Source organism: Chaetodon auriga, chromosome 1, assembly GCF_051107435.1.
Source record: "Chaetodon auriga isolate fChaAug3 chromosome 1, fChaAug3.hap1, whole genome shotgun sequence".
Classification (NCBI taxonomy): Eukaryota; Metazoa; Chordata; class Actinopteri; order Chaetodontiformes; family Chaetodontidae; genus Chaetodon; species Chaetodon auriga.
Window position 1 is genome coordinate 28,298,378 of NC_135074.1, and position 25,966 is coordinate 28,324,343.

Below are 25,966 nucleotides of genomic sequence, written 5' to 3' on the forward strand. Positions count from 1 at the left end.
ACTCCTGAAACTTGCAGAGACAAACCTGAATCAAACTGGCTGCATTAAGGAGCAAAGAAAACACTCAGACTTTGGATTCTGGCTTAACCCAAAACATCTTGGCTACTACAGTGGTACCATTTGTGATCAGCTGATCACTTACATCGAAATAAGACCACGACTCACCTGAGAAATACTTTCCCTCAGTTTAATAAGCTTCATATATGTATGTTTTTTTTGTTGTTTTCCTTCCTGACTTGATTTCGGCTCTGTTCTTATGCAGCTCTGCAGGAGACAGATGCAGGGTTTCTCCATTTGGAACAAGCTTCCTGTCAATGTCAGGGAAGCAGACACTGACTCAGTATTTGAGCATAAAACTCAAGACTCATTTATTTAATGCAGCGCACAATGAATAATGCTTCCATGATTCCAACAAAACCATTTCCTCTTTATCCTGCTCAACAGCAAGACCAGTATTAGCAGCTGTTTTTAAGGAAGGAGCTGCTGGTTGGTTGATAGAAATTAGCAATTATAATGTGTATTTATTTACTCCAAATACATTTTTAACACTGATTAAGAAGAGGAGACAGATTCACAATCTGTTAACCCTCCGGCTCACCCCGAGCCTCATTCGATCGAACGCCAAGCTGCCCAATGAAATGAAGTGTGTGTGTTTTCTTTGTCAAAAACAAGGATTCACTGAAAACCTTTCAGGGTTTCCTCGTGATCTCAGTGGGGGGAGAATCAATGCTGTGTGTGTGGAGGGATCCCTTTTGGTACTGGAAATTGTGTGAAATGAGCATGATGCCATAAAATGAAAGTGTATGCCCACTGAATGAGAAGTGGGAGAAATACAAAAAGATTTTGTGAAAGAGAAACGCTTAGAAATAGGTCTGACACTGGAAGGGCAACTGGGAATACATACATACATTCTCCTGATCAGAGCCTCATTCATTACTCTTTTACTTATCTAAAAAAAAAAAAAAAAAAAAAAACCCACAAAAAAATTCACAGGAAACTGTAAACTAAATAGGTGTTGATTGTGTTGGCTTGTGCTGCAATCAGCTCTTAGCAATGCCATAAATTGCAGTTGATTGCATCGATGTAACCTTCTGTCTTTATTTCCTGGTTTGAATGCTCGATGTGTTGTCGCTGATATGTGACTGACAGCCAATGGGCGGTGAAACTTTTCATGTAGATTGAACTATATGAAGGTCCTCTGCTGTGTTTTCACTTCACCTGGCTCAAACATACTGTATATACATGGCTGTGAGATTTCTTTTTTCTACTTTACACTGCCATGTTTGCATATTGCCAAGGCAACCAAAGACACATGGATTTGTGGTTCTGATTTTATTTGCATCTAAATGAAATGCCCAAACCACCTCAGTTCTGGACTGCCATGAGATTTTTAGCTGTTATTTGATGTTTTGTGTAACTTCAGTGCTTTGCATAGCACATCACCTGTATGCCTACGTATATGCCTGGAAAAATGTTTGACTGTTAGCTGGCCTAAAGGGTGAACAAGAGACAACATGTCAAACTGATGCTACCTTCACTTTATCCGGCTCATGGTGGAAGAATATAATGATCATTAAATTTGCAAACACATCATACAGTTTGTTTTAGAGGTCATGCTCAGTTCACAGTCATTTTCTGTGTTTTCCTTTTAGTATTCAGACCACAAAGCACACGTCTGCATCAGTTTGAGCTGCACAGATTTGTTAACACATGCTTTGGGGGAAAACATAATGACATTTTTCAAGTTTGTAATTATCAACTCTAGGTGTGAAAAAACTTAATTTACTGACATATGGGAAAGAAAAATCAGACCTGGAACACACTGCACATAATTTAGTCATGTTGCCAGAATTCTTACCAGCGGGTCACAAGGTAAATCTTGGGATTATTAGATTACTAACAGCTTTAATAATTCAAAGTAGATTTAATCTTTTTTTCATCTTTTACTGTTTTCAAATAACAAAAATGGAAGTAAAAGTTGGGGCTCCCTGCATGGTCAGTACTTAGTAACAACCCCTTTGGCAAGTACGACAGTTCGTAAAGGCTTTTTATAGCTAAGAGTCCTTCAGTTTATGTTTGGTGGATTTTTGCTCATTCTTCCTGCATAAAGCTTCTAGTTCTGTGAGATTCTTCGGCCGTCGATCCACAGATTTTCAATGATGTTCAGGTCTGCGAGGGCCATGGCCATGGGTCAGTTTGCACCTCTTGATGTAGCCCACTGAGGATTTTGATGTGCATTCACGATCATTATGCTGTTGTGGAAGCCATCTTCTTTTCATCTTCAGCTTTTTACAGATAGTGTGATGTTTGTTTCCAAAATTTATTGGTATTTATTTGAATCCATTCTTCCCTCTAGCAGTGAAATGTTCCTGGTGCCACTGGCTGCAACACAAACCCAAAGCGTAATCGATCCACCCCCGTGCTTAACAGTTGGAGAGGTGTTCTTTTCATGAAATTCTACACCCTTTTTCTTCAAACATACCTTTGCTTTGCAGCCAAAAATTCTCTTTTAACTACATCAGTTCAAAGGGCTTGTTTCCAAAATGCATCAGGCTTGTTTCGATGTTCCTTTGCAAACTTCAGACTCTGAATTATCTGGCGAGGACGCAGGAAAGGTAGACTAGAACAGTGAACCACCGCTCCACAGTCTGATAAATCTTCCTGAAGGTCTTTTGCAGTCCAACAGAGGTTTGATTGGTTCATTTTCCAGACCTCAGCTTGACCTCCACAGTTCATGTTAATTGACATTTCTTAATTATATCATGAACTGAGGAAACGACTACCTGAAAACCTTTTGCTGCCTTCTTATAGACTTCTGCTTTTTGGGCATCAATTACTTTAATTTTCAGAGCTGCTGAGAGGAGCCCGTGGCTGCTGATTGTTGGGACAAGGTCTGAGGAGTCATAGTATCTGTAAAGCTATGAAATTTGCATTGCTTGCCCTTTCCTAACGATGATTGTGATCAAGCCATAGACCTAAGAAGCCAATTAAGGTCTTAGACCCTGGTAAAAGTTATCTGAGAGCTCAAATATTTGGGGTGCCCAAACTTATTGCTGCTCCTTTTCTTTTTACACTTCTAAAACTGTACAGAACAGAAATAATACACTAATCTTGCTTAAAATGGTGAAGACAGTGTTTCATCTTTTGCATTTCAGACATCAGTTCATCTTCTAGTAGATAATTGTATACGCTCATAACATTTTACAGCACTTTAATCTGTCATTGCCATCTAGCTAGACCGTTTTCATTCACAAAACACAGTCACTCTTGCTGGACGTCAAGTCCACCGTGGCTCTCTTGTAACAAGACGGGCCTGCTGTCTCGGATATGAGAGTGCAATCGATCAGGCTGTTCATCACCTGTCTGTTCAGTGTAAAAAGTGACATCGCACGCCATCACCTGTCTCACCCCATTTGATTTAATCCTCCATTTTTGTCGGTACACATTTGCTCTTTGTGCATGACAGTGATCATATGTGTGAAATTAGTTCTGATAGAGTCTTGATGGCCTCTTTGTGTTAATGCAGAGGCTATTCAGTTGTTGAGTAATATACTTGTGGAGGAGCGATGAGGCTATTTATTGGTGAAGGCAATAATGCCATGCAGCTTGGCGTGCTGTGTGGAGAAATAATTAAAAACAGGTAATAACAAGACAGACATGCAGGCATTACTGTCCAGTCATTCTGGAGAAAGATTTGATTAATAGTTGATGTTGCCATCTCTCCTTCTTCACAATGCGATTAAAAGTTAGCATGCTAGAGTTACCGTCCCTCTCACTCCCCCGCCTCCCCTCCCCCTTTTCTTATCCTGTTCACGAGCACAAACGCCACCTGTTGGTGGCTCGCTGAAATATGTTGTGTGGCTCGGTCTGAGCCACTTTACCTCCATTTACAGAGCAGGGACTGTGTTTTTTAGCACACACACACAGAACAGCTAGCAAACCGTCAGGAGATATTCAGAAGATATTCACTGAATTCAGATCTGTGCATCTGTGCTTTGTTACTGTTTGAGGTACTTTAAAAAACAATAAAGCGGACTGGACTTCACTGAACAGGCATATCTGTGTTTGAAATTAAGCATCACATCTTTTTAATGTTTGCATTTTATCACTTTCTGATGGTCATGAACAAGTAACTATCTCCTCAATCAGTGGTAATTCTAGTAACACAAAACAAAAAAGAACTGCATAACTTGCCACTATAATATTAAGCCTCCATTAACGTCAGTGGTTTCATCTGCTTTGTCTTTGTCCGTTCAGCACACATAATGATGCGGTTTCCATTTTCTGTCTACTTCAGTTTCCTGTCACTTTTTTCCGGTAAAAGTATCACAGAGAGATCCAGTAAATGCCCTGATGCAGGATTTTTTTTTCCTGCCGTTTAGCCGGTGAAATTACATCAAGAAGACATGAAAGAAGAAGACAATGATGGGAAGCCATTTTAGACAAAAAAAAAACCCCATCAGCATCAGCAAGGAGCTGAGTGTGTGGCAAAGCTGTCTATTACAATGCTCTGTGAGAACCTGATGAATCCCAGCAGGATCCAAGTAAGTCTGTAAATCATTCCCCCTCAAAATACTCATAAAAAGCCCTGAAAGCAAATCATTGATAATGACTTCACAGTGAATTGTGGCCGTAAAGCTTCCCTGCTGACACCACAGTGATGTGCAACATAAAAACAAAATTTTAAAAACGAATGCTGGTGTAAACAAAGGATACAGTTATCTTTACACGCGTTCATTTCAGCTCTATCAGGAATTTAAATACACTGTACATGACCACAGAATCTTAGTTCTGAATAATGGTATTGCACAATACAGGGGATATATATATGTAAATATATATATGTAAACACACACACACACACACACACACACACACGTGTCATGACATTTAATAATGAGAATGAGAATAAGACTGAAAAAAAAAAAAAACTGGAAATGGGGGTATTAAAATGATGCTTAAATGCTTTTGGCTTCAGATTTTTTGCACTCAAGAAATTTTCTGTAAGTCACACTCAAGTGTAATAGATGCAGGGAAATGTTTCTCATGATTCCCAGCGTGTAGCCACGACTTAAATGTCAGAGCGTCACAGATGTCAGAGAAGTTCCCAGACTTCTATTGAACACAAATGACCCCTTGTGTATGCGATTTTAAAGGCCCTCAAACCTAGAGAGGCCTTTTTTCCAAGATATGTAGATCTGGCAGAGAAAGAGGCAAACCTCAAAATGTCAACAATGAAGCTCTCACGGTAGGGGAGCAAAGGTTCTTAAAAGGTGCTTTCTGTTTGTGCTCCTGCTCTTTGTCTTGTCCTCCCACTTGCAGAGAAAATCTCAGTAACTAACCTCAGTGCTGCTTCAGCTGGTGGCACATGCATTTACATGGCAATTCTCCGTCTCTTCAATTACAGTTCAGCTTTCTGTAAGTCAGGTCAAATTGCTGGCACCGTTATTTGCCAGCTCTTTGTTTTGGCAAGATTAGCGTGTACATCGAGGATTGGCTTATGGTAATGAGGTTTAGCAGAAAACTCAACTGCACTGACAAACATTAGCGCAAAGATCATTTTCATGCCTCCTTGTCAGTGTCTACTCCAAATCAAGATGTTGTTTAAGAGTAAAGGAATCCCTAATTGTTCATTACAAAGTCAAATCATGGCCTCCTTTATGGGTCATTTAGTCAGTTAAACCGTTTAGCCTCACAGTATTGCCAACATGTGCAGCCTCCCACTGTGAAAATCACTTGATTGATTATGGAAGTGTTTCTACATTTACCTCTGATTACCTCCTACAGAGTGAAGCATACGAGAACAAATTCAATACATTCAGACATTCGTTTAAAGTTAACGGCTACCTGAGATATTACTTCTTAAATGTATTCATGAAAAAGGGTTTTGTAAGATCTCATACCTATTTCTTCATATCAGTGACGCCCAGGGGTGTCATGATAAGGCACTAACAAGTACGTTTGGCAGAGGAGCCACTGTGTGATTTAAAAAAATGAAATCACAGAACCCCATCAGCCTGATTTCTAAAACTGTGTGTGATGACCAAGTGCTTTTTAGCTCTACACAGCAACATACATATTTAAAGGCGAGTTTTCATGTAAACAAACAAGTTCTGCTGACAGTCAGTTTTACTCACCAAAACACACTGTGCAAATCATTGAGGTCTAATTAATGTGCTGAATGCTTTTTCTTCATCACAAAACATTCGCAAAGGCAAACATGTACTGTTTACATCCATGTTTGCAGGCTAACACTCTTCTTCTTCCCTGCCTTTGATGGAACATTGCACATAGAAGCGGCTGATCGAGTTAATGCATCATGGGGGCTGCCAAGCTGCAGGGTGTCGCGCTTCCAAAGTGAAATGGTCAAACGATTATTTTTTTTGTTGAAGCAAAAGGCAAGCCTGTGTGTTTAAGTTAGTTTGTGACGAGCTCACAGTGATGGAAAAGGCTAATCACAGCTACAAACATGCTAAACTGGGTGAGCTCCAAGGACAAATGTGCTTGGATGAAGTTAACGCTCTTCAGCGGAGTTTGAATGCCCAACAAGCTGCTCTCTCACAAGACCACATGGAGAGCCGTGTTCTTGCTGTGGAGCTGCTTGTATCAGTTAAAGTAAAATTGCTCTGTTTGTCTGGAATAATTCATAGAGACGAAGAAAAACATGAAAATGAAACTCAGTGATAGCAAGTGCAAGTGTCTGTGTGATTTGGCCTTCATAGTACCTCTGAGAGCTGGACCTCAAGCTCCAGCCAGCTTCTCAGCTCTCCGCTTTCAAATGTGAAATCATTTGAAGTGAATTAAAGCTGTGGCAAGTGCAGCGGGAGAGAGGTAACACTGCATTTTCCTACTCTGCCAGAACAAAAGCCTGCTGTGACATGTGAATATGCTGATGAGAGGAGAAAACTCCTTCATGTCACCCACATGCACAAGACAGTCAAAACAGGGATCCACTTACAAAATTGCTCCATAGTGCTACTAAATTTCCAAAGTACCTTTGAAAGGCAGTGCCCTCCACACAGTGGTGTGAAAATGCAGAGAAAATAGTGACACATGGTCCAAAAATGTTACTGTGATGACACAAGTGTCACAGTGCCTCAAGATCTAAACAACCCAGGACAACGTCATGCTAAAGTGTGTTATTATCTGCATGTATGACTTCAAATTGTCCTTCAATTTTATCACCTTGGATAGAAACTCGGCACAGCATCCTTTCTGCTGTATCATTTGTGATCTACTGTGATGTTTACCTACATTTCGGAAAAAGCCACAGCACCTGCATTCTGGCAGGTACTTCTCTAAACAGTTTGATCAGAGTAAATTGATGTCATTATGTCATTGTTTGGTTCTTCATTTCAAGCGCTTGATTGTGTTACCAAAGCAGAATTTAGTCAAAATTGGTCTCAAATTAATTTGAACATCTGGCAAAAATCAGTTTTCTCCGTGCAGCAGTGTGCAATGTGGTGTGACAATTTTCTCTCTTCATCATCATTTCACATGATCTTGTGATGTAATTAAAATGCCCCCGTCTGTATGTCCCAGAAAAACACGGCGCTACAGTGCTGTGACATTAGTGTGCTATTATCGGGCACTGCAGTCATAATAATTGCTATTCATTTTTGACAATACACAAGGTATCACATGAACTTTGACATCATTCATAAACTTTATGTTATAAACAAAAAGCTGCTTTATGGCTTATTGTTTTTTTCATGTTATCAAGGTTCCAGATGTCCAGTAAATCACAAAAGCTTATCCCCACAATAAATACAAAGCGTGCAGTCAAGATGAAACAAAATGAATAAAAACCTCAATGGAAATCTCATGTCATTCGGGAGCATGTTTACACAGCGTTAAGAGAGTCCTCCACATCTTTAATATTCAGTAAAATCAATTCAGTGGCCGGTGCCGCATGGTTTCATTTCATTTGTCACAGTACTGGTCTGCACAAGTTTCATTCTGACATTACTTTCTTGCTTCATAGCTGTCAGACAAACCAAGCATAACAATAGAAACGGAAAATGTCGAAACATCTTTAAAGGCAGCTGCTGCCGATGCAGCTATGTTGCATTAATGGGCCCATGTTGTTTTGATGTGTTTTGCTGGTGTTTTTTTTTTATTTTTTTTTTTTATCCTTACAGATAACAAGCCAAACGGTGGATAATGTGGTGTCACATATTTTCAGCACAGCTACAATGGTATTTGCCAGCAGATTTTTTTTTCTCCTGTTATCTGAGGCATCAGCGGTAAATGTCAGATTTTGGTGTCAGCCCCTCAGAATCAAAGAGAAAAAAAATTCTTTTTAGACAAACTAGTTTGCACTCATGTTCAACAATCGTGCAGAGAGAAATCCATCGCAGGGGAAGAGAGACCAATTTCTCAACCAACACAAGCCATGACAGTCATGATCAAAGACTCGCTCCAGTGTTTACAAAGTACTCTGTAAAATAGACATATTCATGCCAGCGTATGTCCACCTTTGATTGAAAGCAACCAGTTCCCCCCAGTCCCTGGAGATTGTCAGAAGGCATTTGGCAAACAGAAAATCATTAAATGAAATGGAAGCAGACAAGGCAGGGGAAGTGGGTTCCTGATCAGTAAATCAAAATAAATTCTTCCTTTACGGTTACATATACTGTACCTCTGGAAGAAACTAACTGGGACTTAATTATGTTGAAACCATCCCGAAGTGAAACGTGATGACTCACCTCTTGCTGTAAATCCTTGATGATTTTCGTCTTTTTCTCCATCTCCACTTTAAGAAATTTGATCTGAAGACAGAAAGGACAAAAGGAGAGATGATCATACTGAATGCCCTGCTTCATTATGTTTATTTCCAATCCAGTGAACATATTTAATGAAGGTTATGGACGTCGAGTTCGCCCATTTAAGTAATGTATGTGAAATTAAATGCGTTGAATTAAGGCAATTATGGCAATTAACATAAAGGAGCATCTGGCTTCCTGTAGTCCAGTACTGAAATAAAAATGTTACATATTTTGTTATTGTTAACAAATCCCATGAAAATGCCAAAACCAACACTGCCTCAGTCCGTCTGTGGACACCGTCCGACCTCCCCGGCACGTCTGTGGCACTCACCCAACACATAAATCTTTAAAAATAGGTGGGGCTTGTAGTTTATAGACATCATTACTCAAACAGGACTAAACAGTGTGTTTTTTGTAGGGCGAGTTTCAGCCGTGGATTAGTACACATTTGGTGGTCTATTAGCTTTTTACAGCGGCAGGACGGTGTGTGATGGACTCAACATAAACTGCAGCGCTCGCATTCATTGGAATGCAGGAACATGTCGCCCAGTGTGGCTCATTGATGGGTGGTTTGTTTGTTTATGGCGCAGAGCAAAAGTCAGTATCAGGCTTTGGATACACATGACACGTTAGTAGTATCATCATTGTTGGTTTTGGTATTTTCATGAATCCTTTAACCAGGTTTACTCATCTTTATTTACAGTTTGCATTGACATAGAACAGTGCCCAGGTTGTACCCCAAGGGTACTGCTGTAAGTAAAAGTTGTGCAGAAGCAAATGTTTGCAGAAGCAAAGAAAGTCCTCTTTTTGGGTAATTCAAAGTCACGTTCTTCTCACTTTTAGCAGAGCACCTTGGGGAACTGTGAACTAGACCAGACAAGTTGACTCGCATCCCCAAAGTGGGCATGATAACATCAAAGGTCATGTTCAGGCACTGTCACTGTCCCTGAGGATTGTCCCATTCCAAAAAAAGGTGGGATGCGTTTGACGTGTACTCAACTAACTGAATAATCAGCTTAGTTGATTTTTGTAAATATCTGCTTATTCTGAATTTGGTGCAGCAACATGTTTCAAACAACTAAAGACTGGGAAAGATGTGGAATGCTCCAAAAACACCTGTTTGGATCATTCCACAGGTAAACAGGTTCATTGGTAACAGGTGATAGTATCATGCTCGGGTATGAAAGGGGCATCATGGAAAGGCTCAGTCGCTCACAAGCGAGGATGGAGCGAGGTTCACCACTTTGTGAACACATGATTGGATAAAGGAGATTACTGCATGAGCTCAGGAACACTTTGTCAGTAAACACAGTTTGTTTGTAAATGATTGCATTCTGCATTTATTTTATGTTTTACACAGCGTTCTGACTTTTTAGAATTGGGGTTGTATTTCAACTCGATTTCTGAGGAATTGTGTTTTCGTTTGCTGATTAATTTCATCGGTTAAAAAGGAAAAATAAAGGAGCCTCTGTGCATTAGCATTAAGTGTACTGAATGCTTGTCATTATGCCAGTGCAAGTAGCAAAAACAGTGCTAGCATTTGATTTAGTGTCTTTAATTTAACCGGTATGAGCAGTGGTAGTAAGTTTCCATTGAGGCTGCTACCATAAATGAGCACCGTTCCTTATAAACTGACAGAGCCCCCCCCTTGCTGTAATGAAACACAGTTTTTCACTTTTGAACTGGCCACCCATCAAGGTTTAAAGACTGTTTAACTCTGATAAAAAACCTCTGTCACACATTATATTTCTCTTACAGTTAGTCTAACATGAAGTGCTCAGAAATGTTCCATCTGAGACTGTGATTGCGGCACACGTGACGCGCTGAGGCATCGATTCCTGCAGTGAGCGACTGCCTATTTTCCACTGTGTGCCTGATTTAATAGCCCATATGCTTATCATGTCAGAATGATATCTTTGTTTATCACAAGCCTTTTATCATGAGCTCAGCATGTCTTGCTGGTGCAGGCCTGTGGCTTGTGTTTAGCAGACAGACAGAGGTTCAAACACCAGCTGCAGATGGCAAACTGCTGCCACGGGCTACAGTATATGTAAAAGAATGAATTCTGTGTGTGTTGGGGGGTGAGAGAGAGTGAGAGAGAGATAGGTCAAGGTTTCATCTTTCTGTCTGTTTTTCATTCTGAAAGGGTGGTTTTTAAGCATTGTGTGTCCTTGAGAGAGGTCATCAAGATAATCTGGAGGACAAAGAGGCAATGATTCATGGGGCTGGTGACCTCATACCAGGTATACACCCCAGGGAACTGTAAACTAAGCCTCACCAGTTGACTCACATCCCCAAGCAGGGCATGATAACATCAAGGTTCATTTTGGAGCCTTTCAGTCACTGCCACAGCCCCCGGGAATGGTTAAAAAAAAAAACAAAAAAACATCCTGATGCTGCATTTAGTTTTTTAGTTAAAAGGAGTAACAACAGCTCCTACATACAAGGTCAGTGTGCTGCATGAAACTGTAGTTTTCTTTATTTAATCTATGTTTAAGATACAAAAATCAGCTGTTTGTGGATTTTTAGCATGAGAGCTAGGCGTTGAACTATTGAGCTGGACTGAGTGAATCATGGATGCAGAGATAACTTTGCCTGAAATGTGAATCATGGAGTGTTAACTGAATAGTCAGTCAGCAGAAAATGTATCTGGAGCAGTTTTAATAATTGATTAATTATTAAAGACATTCATCAAACCACAAAACTAGTCTATAACCATGTTAGTGGTTCTGTGAGGCCTTCCATAGGCACAGCAGTAGCTTTTATCTTAATGCTAACAGGATTAGCATGCTAACATGCTCACAGGGACTAAGCTCCAGCTAAACACGAAGCACAGCTGAAGCTGGTGAGAATATCAGTAGTTTTGAAGGTCATTTAGTTGAAGTACTGGACTGTTGATTGGAGAACGCCAGCATAATGACGATGTCAAATAACAGGTTTAAAGATTTTATCAGAAAAAATATTTATCTCATTAAATGGTAATCAGTCATAAGTTGCAGAGATGAAGTTATGCTACATGTATATTCTCTGTGTTTTCAGTGCAAGATCCAAAGCCAGGAAGTCAGAGGTGCCTTGCTTGCAAAACTGAATGTATTTATTACGGCTGATGTGCAGAAATGACCAAACGCACATTCAGAGAAATTCAGTTTTTTAAGCAAGGTGCTTCTAATATTCTGAATGTGAATTCTCTGGTTTGTGGAGGCTCTGTGTTCCCAGTGCATTTTATGCAGAGACCAGGACTCCAAACCAGATACAGTATCTCATGGTTCTGTTGAACGTCTGTGGCATTTGCATGCTGCAGAGGTGTTCTTTTAAAACTTGAATCTCTGCGGGGGTGATAAATACCATTTGACAGAACATAAATGTCAAACTCAAACTCAAAGCAACTGGGATTTGCCGCTGGTCTTAGGAAAATGGTGAGAATACACTTGAAATGTTCCTGTGCCATTGTTTATCTCCCAGAGTGCAGATGATTTCAGTGTTGATCACGGTGCACATTAAACCTCATGACTGTGCATAAAAAGCTGGGACTATTAATGGACAGGCTTTTCTTTGGAACATTAGAAAAACCCAGAAGAATTCGAGGACTAGTGTAGCCGTCAGTGTAGCCAGACAGGCTTCATGCTGATTAGTTGATAAGGAGTTTGGTGGCATAACAAGAACTGGTCTGTCTGAATAGTGTGAGGATACAAATGTGGGACAATACAGTGAGATAGAGCACAGGAATAACACAGCCATAACAATTTCAATAACACAACACCTCCAGGGACTAGCGACAGTGTTCTTTAAGTGAGTTTCTGCTTGTATTGTGTTCTTGTTTCTCTTGAGCAAGTCATACACATTCAAGGTTGGGGTGGGGTGGGGGGGGCAGCAGCACATATGCATGCACTGCACTCTTGTGTATCAATGCTAGAGGAGATGTAGCTTACAGCTTAAGCGTATGTTGCTGAAGAAGTTAGTAGAGCATCAATACTTATTTTTCTGACATCTGAAAGTGAAATGCAAGTAGTTACGAACATTTAATTGCATTTGAGAAATATCGGCATAGTTAGCTTTGTTGGCTAGTAGCAGCTAAAGCTATTATGGATCCCTCAGTTTGGTTGTTTAGCCTTTTTGGTCACTAGCTAGTCCTGACTTGGAGAGAGTTGGAGATTCTTTATGGAGTAATGCAGACAGTCATTCAGGCAGGCATGATAATCCTGCACATGGCTAGTCAGTGTGTAGGTGTGGTTACAGGTTATATGTACTAAGGCTAGTGCTGGAGAAGGGCCCCAGCATATACATGTTTAACTCCAAATAAGTGTCATCGGCACATGTAATTATTTAAGATTTGTTTGTGAAACAAACGCTTTAGTTGTACAAATCACTTCATTAGAAATGAGTGGAGCTGAAATGATTAGTTGATTAATTGATTTGCTGCTCAACAGAAAACTAATCACACTATATTGATAATTAAATGGTCCTTTCTCATTCATCGTATTAGTCATCAATGCCAAACACTCACTTGTTCCAGCTCCTTAAATGTGATGATTCGTTGCTTTTCTTGATCTTCTATGATAATGAACTTCATATCTTTGAGTTTTGGACCAAAAAAAAAGCAATTTCAACACCTCACCTTGGGCTTTGGGAAATGGCGGTTTTCACTCTATTCCTAGATTATATAGACCCAGTGATTAACTGAATTTAATTTGCCATTGGTGTTTGAGATACTGTGGAATGACTAGAAGCAAAGTGACAGCACGTTGGGCAGCATGGATGGAAAGCTGGAAGCTGTAGATGGAGAGGTGGATAGATAGATGGAGAGATAAGTACACAGTCTTAGGTTATAATGCCTTTGTCTGCTCTTATTAATTATTGGGTTGGGGTTGGAGGAAGGACACAAAGCTTTCTCTCACTATTTCTGAGAGTTTCAATTAAGTGGTGAAGCGAGGAGGCGAGAGAGCTGGCTGCTGGGTAATGAGCGTGGATCACTGAGGGGCCTGTGTGACAGGTGACAGGGCTGGTTAGAGGAGGCCGGATGCTGATGGTCAGGTCAGCTCTGTCTTACCGTGGCCTGCTGCTTCTCCGCTCTCTCATTTGCCTCATCCAGCTGCTTCTGCAAGGCCGCCTGGAGGGACTTCATCTCCTCCCTGTCAGGAGAGAGGAAAGTGAGAAACACTCCGTTAGCACATCCTCGTCACACTCTCAGCGGCCTGCACGACTCGGCCGCAGAATGGCTTTCTTAAATATACCACTGTTGAGGGCCATTTTGCACAGAAAATTATTTGCTCAAAGCTGTTTTCACTGTTTTATCTCAGGTTAGCTTCTGTTGAAGAAAGAAGAAAATGGCGGTTTACATGTTTTGTCATCTGTTATATCAGATTTAATCACGTTCTTGCTGTTTCCAAGCAGCCAGACACATGTTGATAAATGTTTGGAGTGTACAAAAAGAAAGCGGATTAGATTTAGATGCGCTTAAGCGTAAAAGTTGATCTAATCACAAAGATCTTTGCATGAGTGAAATTTGTAATTATGCAAAGCAGTCTGGAAATGAACATGTTTAGTAAAACACTGTGATTTCAGGTTCAAGAATCAGGCCACATATTTTGTCTTTCAACATCAAATTTTAAACTTTAACACCTTATTGGCAAAGCAATGAGGGGTGATGAGGAGGTATTTGTTGAATGTTTGTGCAGTAAATAACTTTTCTTTAATTCAAACCTTGGTTCCACATTCACACATTTAAATGTAAAGTTTTTCTCACATTTTTTGCTTTTATTTTACATCAAGCTCAAGAACAATTTTTCATTTGTTTATTAATCTTTTATGTTTCCTGTTAGAATCTAAAGGTTCAGCTGAAGCCTGTTTTTTCTTTAGATGATTAGCTGTAATCCCAAAGACACACACACCAAGACAAATATCATAAAGGTACTAGATTTTAATGAAATGCATAAAAACACAGTGTGTAGTATTCATTATGTTATATTATGTAGTAGCCTACGACCATTTGGAACTCTCCACACTGGTTTTATGCATGCTGTATGAAGACCGGTGCTGTGTTGAATATGTGTTTAAAATAAATGTTAATGCATTAAAATGCAATGGGTATTTCAGTGGCGTTTGATGCTCCTGTGCACAGATAACAGCAGTGCACACTGAATTATGAATCAAATGGGCAAGTGATGTGGGTCACTGGTTTCAAAAACGCTTGTAGAAATCACATCACAAGGCACCTCAGTTAAATTAGAGGTAACGGTCTATTTACAGTCTCCAAGCATGGCTGTAAGTTTAAAAATATATGACGCGGTCCAAACCGGCCAGTGGTGCAGTCAGGCAAAGCTCGATGATTGTGTGGAAAGCATCGCGCTGCTCCACGGCCATATACTCTTATATTTTATTTGCCAGTGATTTTGTCTCTTGGCATAAGTTCAGCCTAGCAAACATTTTTCCTCACAGCGATCAGCCAACCACCACTGCTTTGGCACTTCATTTATATTAACAGCTCCTGCATCCAAGACTTGGAAACATTTTGTACAAACAGGGTCAAAACTGCCCAAACCGACAGAAAGGAGCACAGTAAATGTGACACTGACGTACCTTGAAAGCACAGACTGGTGAGTACAGTCGGTTGTCAGCAGGTTAAATCACAGCTGAATAAATTTTTACCATTTCGACGCCATAAAATGTTGCATTTTTACTGTGGGGCCTGCTCTGTTGGTAAACATTTTTGTTGCTTTACAGTTTGTGGCAAAATTATTTTTCAGAAAGCAATCAAATTGCTGTTAAGAGTTGTCAAAAATAAACGACTTGCAATGAATCACCTGTCTGCATCCGCCATGATGGAGCCGTCTGGTAATCACACTTGGCAGACATGGAACTGCAAAGGCGGATTAATAACACTTTGGAAAAATTGCAGCTCACAAACGCTAGCTAGGCAATATGGAGGCCCGCTGCTGCTTTATGGTTTTTAGCTTGATGACATGTGAGAGCTGCCGTGGCCCGGTGATAGGCTATTGATTGGCTATCAGGACACTGCACACAAGAGGCTGGACTTCAATCAGGCTGACATTTCAGAGAGCATGAAGGCCACAAATGACTCCTAATCATTAAAAGTCTCATTACACACAACGTTAATCAGACAATCCTAACTGGTAAAGCATTTTGTGTAAACACTTTTCCAGCTGGCTTGCAAAAAGATAAAGTACTAAATCAGAGATGCTTGACATGCTCTTTCACAAAAAGGAGACAGGCGCATTATCTTCTGATATATACAGGAAGGTTTCATGATTGGATGTATTATCCACCTGATTCACTGTACACTGCCTTGTATAAGCAAGCTGGGCAACACCAAAGAACAACCAGCATCAATAATAGTGAATGAGCCATTATTTAAAGGCCCTGAAAGCTTATTTTCTCCATCAGCTTCTCGCTGTAAATAATGAGATCTCCAGTATGAGCAGACTTTTCTGCCAAAGGTACGGCAGTTTCAGTTATTTCACATCGGAGCTTTCTGTTTTTCTGTCTTTCTCTGTGCTCTTCTCACTGGTATGAAGTGGGCGGGACTCCATTGGATAGAGGTGATGTCACTTGCATGTATTCGCCAATCAGGGTGTAGCAACATTTGAGTCAAAATGTCAAAATCATTTCAATCAAATCTGATCAGACCACAGCACAACGACAATATATTTAATGTCTGACTTCATCAGCTTTTTGATTTTAGTGAACGTCAGTTTATTCTGAATTTTAAGAAGCAACATGTTTCAAACAAGTTGGGACAGGAGTAACTAAAGACTGGGGAAGATGTGGAATGCTCCAAAAACACCTGTTTGGATCATTCCTCAGGTAAACAGGTTCATGGGTAACAGGTGATGGTATCATGATTGGGTAGCGTCTCAATAGTTTAGAATTAGCGTTGTATTTTAACTTCATGCGTGCTTTTGTGTGGCGGATTGCTCAAAATATTATAGCACCCATGAGCTTTGCTGTTGCTATAGTGAAAAAGACAGTCAGAGGCACAAATTCAAGTCTTTGTTGTTGAGTTGGTGAATACAACACGGTGCCAAAGTGGCTGAATTCCTCCAAAACTAACTCTGATTTAAGGAGCAGATTGTATTGTCAGTATTCTCAGCACTCTAATCTTTAGCTTCCAGCTGTTTGCAGTGCATGTAACAAAATTTTAAGCTCCGTGATTGGATGTTTCTTGAAGAAATGCACATTGGAAGTGGTAGTTAACATCTACCCCCAAGTTTTTATGTATTCAGGCTTTTACCTTTGCCTTTTTATCAAAGAGCCAGACATGTCCGAGACACAGTTGTTAATCTTTTGTACTGATGATTTAACCGGGAGAGTTTCATGCCCATCCAAGCTGGAGAAGAGCTCCGTCTCTGAGTTATATGGGACAAATGGATGGGACTTCAGGATCCAGAGGTGCCCAAAATAACTTTCACAGGCTTTAATATGTATTAATTATAATGTAATGCTTACATAACACTTTAATTAATGGTGATGTTGAGAAAACATCACATGCCTCAGATGTGACTAATTCATCAGCCATTACTGATGGTTATTATTAATTGCTGCCCTACTGTTGGTAAATGTTTAAGTCATTCATGACGCCTTTACCTCTGTTTGTGGCTGAGTTCCAGAATCCTCTGCACATCCTTCTTGGCCACTGAGTCATCATTTTTCAGTGACTAAAAGAGAACAGAGGACGCTGTTATTTCAGGAAAGACATGGTTTTGCATTTTACATGACAAACTCCAACATGAGAATTATTTCAAAGCACTCACAACAGACAGGGGAAAGCAAACATACGCATCCGCTCTCCTTGAACTGCATAGTAAATGTTTCAAAATGTACCCAGGTTTTCAAGGTTGCAAGTCGCTTCAAGCTACAGTCGAAAGCTTCGGCGTTAGCTCTGCGAGGCGTGGAACTAAATGTAGAATACTGTAATGAACTGTCAAAAAAACACAAAATAATTGAGGTGGATATTTTAAACTGATGCAGCAGATGTAAATTTGTTGTTGCCCCAAAGAATTATATAGCCTATAACAATCTGGTGATCAGTGTCTTTGAAAAACCCTAACGAGGGTTCGGGCAGGTGCACAGATCGGGTTCTGCCGGTGCCTAAGCATCTGCCTGATGGGTAATTATGGATTAGTCAGGTCTCTGATTGCCCAACAAGCCCTCCAAGATATTTTTTTTATTTCTTATGAGCTGAACAGGAATTTCCATATTTCTAAGAAAATGTGGACTCCAAGGGAGGGATAGCATCTATTTAAATTGTGCTTTAAGGTAATATCAGATGCAATTAACACAACATTTCCATAAACCCTGTTTCCTCCTGTCACAGAGGAGATGTTTCTCTTCCTCCCCAGTAACTCCCTTCACTTCAAGCACATTTATATTGACGAGTCCGAGCAGTGGAAGGAGGCCACCACAGATTTTGACAATAAAGAATGTATATTCACTTCAGACAAGCGAATGTTCAGCTAAAACTGTGCATTTACAAGAATAAGGCAGCTTAGAATTGTATATTAGAGGCACAATTACATCAGTTCCTGCATTCTTGCTCTGGTGATATTCAATGATTTGTATCATCTGTCACTGGGCCTCGACTCAAATGGCCACTTTTATACTCCCCGCTGCATCATTGTCCACAAAAAAAGCAAGATAAAAGCTCAGGCCACACATTTTTACAAGCCTTGTTATGTCATCTGAAAACGAGCTTAGTGTCGCAAAATTTTTACAGTTTGGATGCACATCCTGTTTAAAGTTTGCCAGAAATCATCAAATACACCTTCTGGCCATTTTCCAAAGCAGACTATAGATCTGTAGATAGAGACGTGCATTCAATAAGCCACCAGAGAGCTGTGAGCCTCCATTCATTACAGTGGCATCAAACTCAAGCGCGGTTGAAATGTGTAATCCATCACACTAATCAGCACACAGGCTTTTATTTTTGTCCTTTTTTGGTTGTTTTTTTTCTTGCTTGTTACATGATTTTAGTGTTTTGATTAAATGACAGTTTCTTGAGAATCTGCTCTTCCTCGTGGGTTCAGGCGCTCAAAAGAAGTTCAACATGAAAGACATGAAATACATTCATGAATCGAAAAACAAGAGGTGGTGTAAAGAAGTCTTGAGTACAGTTTTGAGATACTGGACATTTTTTTTTTACTCTGCATTCTACCTCCATCACTCGGTGCCATAAAGCAGCCCATTTAATTTCACACCAAACTTGGCCCAGTGTTACGCATTATAAAAGGCAGCACAGAGGGTTCTGTCGTTATATGAACATCTTAAAGTGAATATGGTGATATTTTACACGTCCTGCACTTATGTCAAAACTAAATGAACAATATGGTCACTGGATGACATCAGTGACTGTCCTTCAAAAACATCACCGAGCTATTATTATACTATTGTTTTCACTGAGGAGAAAAGAAGTATCCAAGGAGCTGCTGCATGAGATCAGTGAGACGCTTGTGAGTGATGGGTCTATAATCCTTTATATGCGCTCACTCCCCTCAGGCTATGTGATTATGACACTGAATTTAAACAACTAAACAGCTACTTTTGACTTACATGCAAATGTCACATGGGGTTATTTTTCAAAGTACAATCCGGTTTGTTGCCATAGTTAGGCGCAGGGCAAAAGAACTCCTATTCTTGTACAGACTGCTTCACAAGATCTCACTTGGGAGCCGCTGCCAAGAATAAATTCCCCATCACACGAAGCTTAATTATGAGGGTTGCTGACCTCCACCTATGGGCAACTCGTTAAAACTATAAACACTTGCTCCATCAAATCTTTCCAGAAATACTAAGTGCATCTCCCTGTTGAGTTGATTCTCTTTTAAAAGTTGATGATTTTTATGTAGATGATGTTTTTCCCCCTGAAGAATAGATTTATTCCACAGCACACTATTCCAAATCCAGCCCAACCTCTGCCCTGACCAGTGTGCTGGCGCGGGGCCTAGGGCGAAGATAGATGCCAACCTAGCTAGCCTGGAGTGAATAGACATCAAAGCCTGCCCCGGGGACGGTGATAGCCAGACTACGTGAGCTTTTTCCAGACACATGGGACATCATCGTAAACACACACAAACGCGGGAAAAGTGTGCATATCAATTGCTTGATTATTGATTTTCCGACTATTGTATTGGCCCACAAAAGTTGCCCGAAGCCTAAAAACATCAACACCCTGCAAAGAGGAAATCATCACTCTGAGTGCAGCTTTGGGAGCGCTGCACAGAAAACGCAGGGCATCTGGCACCCAGGGTCTAAATGTCCATGAGGGAGGCATGTTTTGCAGGATCGTTGCTGCAAACACAAATGCGACCGAAAAATACTAAATGATTAAAATATCTGAATGTATAATTGAGTTTCTGTTTATTTCCTGTCACTGCCAAGAGCTGTAATGAAGTTGACCTAAAGTGACTGGTGGGAAGTGATGTGCAGTATCTGGCGCTGAGATAATTGTGTTTTGTGAAATGCTCATAGAATTATAATACCTACAGTATAATAAAGTACATTACTTGATAAAATGTCCAAAACCAGTATTTTGTGAAACCAACAGATACCTCAGGAATAGGAATCTTCATTATCATCCACCTAAGCCCATTTTTATTCTTTATGCAAAATCACCCCCGCTGTAGGAGTTGGGCTGTATATTTTAGCATCTTTGTTTTCTGGCTAAACTTAATTAGGGCAGAAATCTTAAAACTTTCCGGCACACATATGCATGAAAAATGGAGTTTGTGTTGATACAAGCAGGTCTTTAAAGGACAGTGTGTTGCATTTTTGATTTAACACAGAGACCATCGGAAACCTGCATGGACGTCTCGTGGAAGCCATAAATTTGTTCTTACTCTGCTTTGAAAGGAGCCATTACATTCTGTCAGCACACATTTGGTTCCATTAATTATTGAGGAATACAATCCAGGATCAGTTATGAATACACTCCAAGGTCACATAGCTAACGAGAGGTCAAACGGGGAAAGGAACACGAGTGGTCAGACCGTTTTACTGCATGTAAACAAGCTGTGACTGTTTATTTAACGCTTTTTATAAATGTGAAACTGGATGTGAGTGGAGCCATAATGGCAGTAATTATACTTCACAGGTAAACCGTGAGTGCTCATAACAATGTGTTGCAGATCGAAGTGGAACCAAAATGTTGGTCTGAAAACCATGATGGATGTTTGCAATGAACCGTTTGGGATGTAATTTTACCATAAGCCTTTGGTTTTTCTTCCAAATATATTGAACTAACCTGGGAGTTTCTTTTTAACCAGCATGGTCGGGTTTGTTGCCCCATTACACCAATTTTTCTTGTTCCCAGTTGCTCCCAATTACTTTGGAGAGTACATAACTGATAACACAGAGGGCCGGGGCTTTGAAAATATAAAACCCAAGTTGTAATAACCTGTAGTTTCCTTTAAGAAGAGTATTAATGGTTGCAGTTAAAGGCTTTGAAGACTGGTTGGAGCAGTGTTAAAATCTTTGAATTGTCGGTCGTGTCAGTCTTTTTCCTCCTCCTCTGAAGCTCTTTGTAACCGCTGTTTCCATTAGCGTTAAAAAAAAAAGTTTGCTCACTGCTAATTGATCTGCTTTTCCGTCTCTGCATGACTTATTCAGCAGCTATATTTCCAGTAACATGTCACATACATAACAATGGGATGGCTCACCAAATTGAAAAACATTTGCGCATTAATATTTAATAACAGAGAGTTGTTGTACAGCAGATTGATTGAAAAATAAGTGAGAAGAGTCATGGGTTTCCCAGTCATCAGATAATGGCTGGAGGTAGAGGCTGGGAAATTACCTCCAGCCCAGAACTCACGGCCAACTAAGCCTTTTAACATCGCTGTATCTCTCACAAAGAAGCAGTAAAATTCCAACCTGAAGGTTGCCTTTTATGCTGTCCAGCTCCTTTGATGTCTTGGAGAGTTGGTGCAGGATGCTGCTTCGTTCACTGAAGACTTCCTTTAGCTTCTTTTCAAGCCCATCGTAGCTTTGTCTGTTAAGAGAATGAGAGTGAGATTTCACTTTTAAATGTGTGCCACTGGCTGAGAGAATTCACTCTTTATTGGCACCCTTGGGAGAAAGAGGTGTTTTAAACTGGATTAAAAGCACCATCGTTAAAGCTAAAGGGTAGAGCAATAGGGGAGAAAACTAATATCTACTCAGCACAGTCCCTGGATGAATAAAAGAGAGGGAAGAACCTTCTATTCCTTTCAATCAACCAATTTAGTGAAGGCTCGTTTTACAGAGATAGGTCTTTTGACCAGAGGTGTGCCCCTGCGTCTCCATTTAAATATTCATGTAGTTCATCCAATTATTAAGAGAAAAATTCTACAGGGCACATTTGTCAAATCCTGTTTTTCTCTGAACTCCTATTGAGTTGCACTGCAGAGGCATTCTTGTCATTCCTTTCTGAGCTTTCAGGGAGGCAAATATTACTTCACAGCATGTTTGTATGTTGGAACAGTTCACTGATGAGCTGCATCTAAATTTATAGCTAAGCTCGAAAACCCTTCTGTTTTCTCAGGCCTGTCAACAGTGTGTGTGTGTGTGTGTGTGTAAACCTTGTGTATATGTTATTTTGTAATGTTTTGTTACACCACTGTGCTGCATGTTTATCCAGTATGTCTCATTTTAAATGTAAAGCACATTGAGCTTCTTTGTAATGAGCTGTGCTCTAAATAAAGCGGCCTTGCCTATAGCCATTGTAAAGATTTTCTGTTTCCACTGTTAGTGACATAGTGTAATCCCACTGAGTGATGTACTGAAGAACTGGGCACAAAGAGTTTAAGGAACCATACGTGAACAGACACAAAGGGAATAAAAGCTCACATTTGACATTTGGTGGCTTCATAATTAACAGCTTGGTTTCCTTCTTACCCCTTTTAATCAGCCTTAGGGCTTTTTTTTGGCACGTCTGTTCATTCTTTTTAAGCCTGGTATTTCATCACAGTTGCAAATAAAGTTCAGACAACAGTAATATTATTTCCAATAACTCTGGGGCATTGTAAAGTCCAAGAGTTTACTGAAGGCCTACGTGTATTAATGTTGACAAAAATGACGAGTTATATTCATTACATATTCAAGAAAGTTGATTAGATTTTTTTAAAAAAGGAATTTTTTTGAGGAATTTTCCCTCAGGGTGATGACTTCATAAAATATGACACCAGACTTCATTCAAAAGCCTCAACAGAAGCTTCAAATGATCGGTACAGCGCTAATCGACATGATCAGAGATAAAAGATTATGAGTTACCATATGGTCCCTCTCTCTGCCTGACACAAATTTAGAAACTGAAAATACTAATTTTGCTTTAACGTCCTTGTTTGCTGACTCAAGGACAGCAGTAGCTCTTCTGTGAGGTGTTGAAAACCGAGTAAATCTGAATGTGGTTACCCTGCTAATAAAAGAACCTTGAGGCCCTAAATTTTCCCTTGAGTCTTCGATTTGAAATTGTTTATAATAGCACAAAAGACCCCATCCACCCCTCTTGCAGCGAGCCAGCACGTAAAAGACGAGGTCATGATGTAATCTTATTTATAGAGCTGGAATCAGGTTGTAGAAGGGGGGGACTTGTTTTTCTTATGCCAGGAAAAGGTGCATGTTTCAGGTTATTGGGTAAAATGGCCTCACGGCACTCTGTGATCCTCACTGGCCCCTATTTCACTCTGGCCATTGCTTTGCAACAAGGCTAATATAGAGGAAAACTGATTTAACAACAAACTTGTACTCCAGGATTGACAAAATAAACACCTGAAGAGTTGCACAGAGAATAAACTAATTTCACTCTTCAACAGGCACCATCCTATTATATGTGAATTAATTTGAGAATGATGTATTGAGGTTAATAATACACACATAGGGGCTGCAGAGTATGACTTGAACAAGCTGTGGTAGATTCAAATTCAAGATTAAACTGAAATTAGCAATGGACAGGTAAAGTAAGATGGCTGGGTAACAGTAAACATAAAGTTTTCCTAGTTGTAATAGTTTATTCAGAATTCACAGATAAAATGAAAATGACGTAAAGCACATCAGAGACATTTAGTGGTTTTGGTTAAATCCAGAAAATGTCATCCGGTGCTTACTTATTTATCCAAGAGTGGAACCTTTATCCTTAACCACATGCTTTGAGTGGCTAAACATAACCATAAACACTAATCCTGCTTTATCCTGCTTTAGTTGCCACAGGTGGGTATTGTGCAGAAGTAATCACAAAATAAATATTTTTCATTCATGAAGATTTACGTAAACTTTCTGTATAATATTTAAACTCAATAGGGTTTTGACCAAAAATTTTATTTGAGCTGCATGCCTCTCTTGAAACCTATTTGTGCTTGCAAACTAGTAGTATATACATGTAATTTTTAGGAGACAGATCAAGAGGCAAACCCAATCGAAGTTTAAAATCTGGGTTATGAATAAAGAAATAATCACAGACCCAGCTAACACCAACACGGCTCGTTAAAGAGATATTTATTTTTCCCCCCACAACAAAATTCAAGAGATCAAAAGAATTCTCTCTGCTTGCCTCCTTATGTAGTCACGAACTCCAAATGAAGCAACAGCTTCAAGAAAAGCAGATGCACTTGATATAGCTGAATAATTCCTTGCTAAATACTTGCTGATAGTCACAAAAATCTCTCACTTCCATCCGCTTTAACATGAATCACTTTCAATAGGAGCATCTGATTGACCATTCCTCATTTGCTACAGTAGATAAACCAAAAAAAAAATGAAAAAAGAAAAAAGAAAACTGAAATGCTCACGATGGAGCCGAGTGCTGGCACATTATTCTGAATCCATGGCTTCATTTCAGTCTGGGCCCTCTTCCAAAAAACCCTGCACACCCCATGTCATAGATCCCAGCAGCAGATCATACACAATAACACATAAATCACTAATAGAAAAGCAACACCTGGTAAATAAATAAAAAACACGGCATACTGATTCCCACACATGACTTGCCACCATATGGCATTGGTGGGAAATTTATTGCAGGTTCATGCAACGGGGGAAGATGGGGTGAGAGATTCCTCCCTGCCTGCCATATTATTCATTACCCGATGGAATAGGCCCCTGGGTATCTGTGAAATGAGTAAGACCCATAATTTGAGATCCACTGACACAGAAACATGTATATCACAAGGTTCTTAGATAAAGCTTGGGCTTTTTCTTGCCAATCCACCATCAAACGCTCATAACAACAAACAAATGGTTACAGCTGCATGATTGCACCATGACCTCTTAAGAGTCCAGTGTTCAAGCAGCCTCCTCCCAAACAAAGATCCCCCTTTTTCAAGACAGAGAAGTGTGATAATGAGGAGCAGAATGCCTGACAAAAAGGCTTATGATCAGAAATGGCACCACCAGGCACACTGCCATAAAGCACGGCGATGAGATAATGAAATCTTTCATTTTAGACATCTGCAGTTTAAGGGAAAAAAAAAAAAAAAAATCAGTCCCTGGCTGTCTTCGTGAAACTCATCAAACTCCAGAGACTGAGGGGGAGGCATCATTTATTGGATCCGATTATTGAGGACAAATATTTCTTCACCCTTGGAGTCACAGCAGGTCTTGGAGTTATACGACGCTGACCCTGCAGTGTGAAATAGAACTGCTGAGGCTAAAGGAAATGCCACTTAACACTACAGTCAACATCCAAGCAATGGCTCAATAAAGGAAGCCAAGGCCTCACAGAGAGAGCTGCAGGAGCTCGGGGTCCATTGTTGACAAAGAGTACCCTGTAAATACTGTTGCTGTGTACATATAGTAAGACATAAGTGCAGGTTTTCTGGACAGAACTCATGACTCATATACAACTACTCAGATGTTCAGACTTGCTACTGAAACATAATGTCGCCCACATTACTGCTAGGTTGTATTTGCAAGTCCTGGAGCCTCTAATGAACTCTTTGACAGAAAGGCAATGTAAAAAGATTATGACATAGCTCGTTAACACACTGTAAATCAGAGTATACTAATATGGTGAAATGAGCAAATACTAGTACAGTCTTGCAGTTTAAATCCTGTGTGGGCAGGTTTCACTTAACTAAAACATTTCTCAAAATACCATATTTTCTCAAACAGAAACAGTGGCCTGTATGTACATCAGCTGCCGGAGGTACCAGGCCTTTATTTGAAGCAGGACTGTATTAGAGGCAGGCCTTTATTCATTCATTATATATGAGTTC

The 25,966-nt window shown here is 40.0% G+C and overlaps 1 protein-coding gene across 1 annotated transcript in view; it reads right to left on the reverse strand.

The window, feature by feature from the left end:
- Positions 1–25,966, reverse strand: part of luzp2 (leucine zipper protein 2) — a 137,621-nt gene that overhangs the window by 44,082 nt on the left and 67,573 nt on the right. Inside the window, exons 2-5 of the mRNA XM_076733460.1 lie at positions 21,651–21,768; positions 17,370–17,440; positions 13,816–13,897; positions 8,709–8,771 (exon numbers count right to left, since the gene is read on the reverse strand). Of these exons, the coding sequence (XP_076589575.1) occupies positions 8,709–8,771; positions 13,816–13,897; positions 17,370–17,440; positions 21,651–21,768 (334 nt within the window). The remainder of the gene's footprint in view (positions 1–8,708; positions 8,772–13,815; positions 13,898–17,369; positions 17,441–21,650; positions 21,769–25,966) is intronic.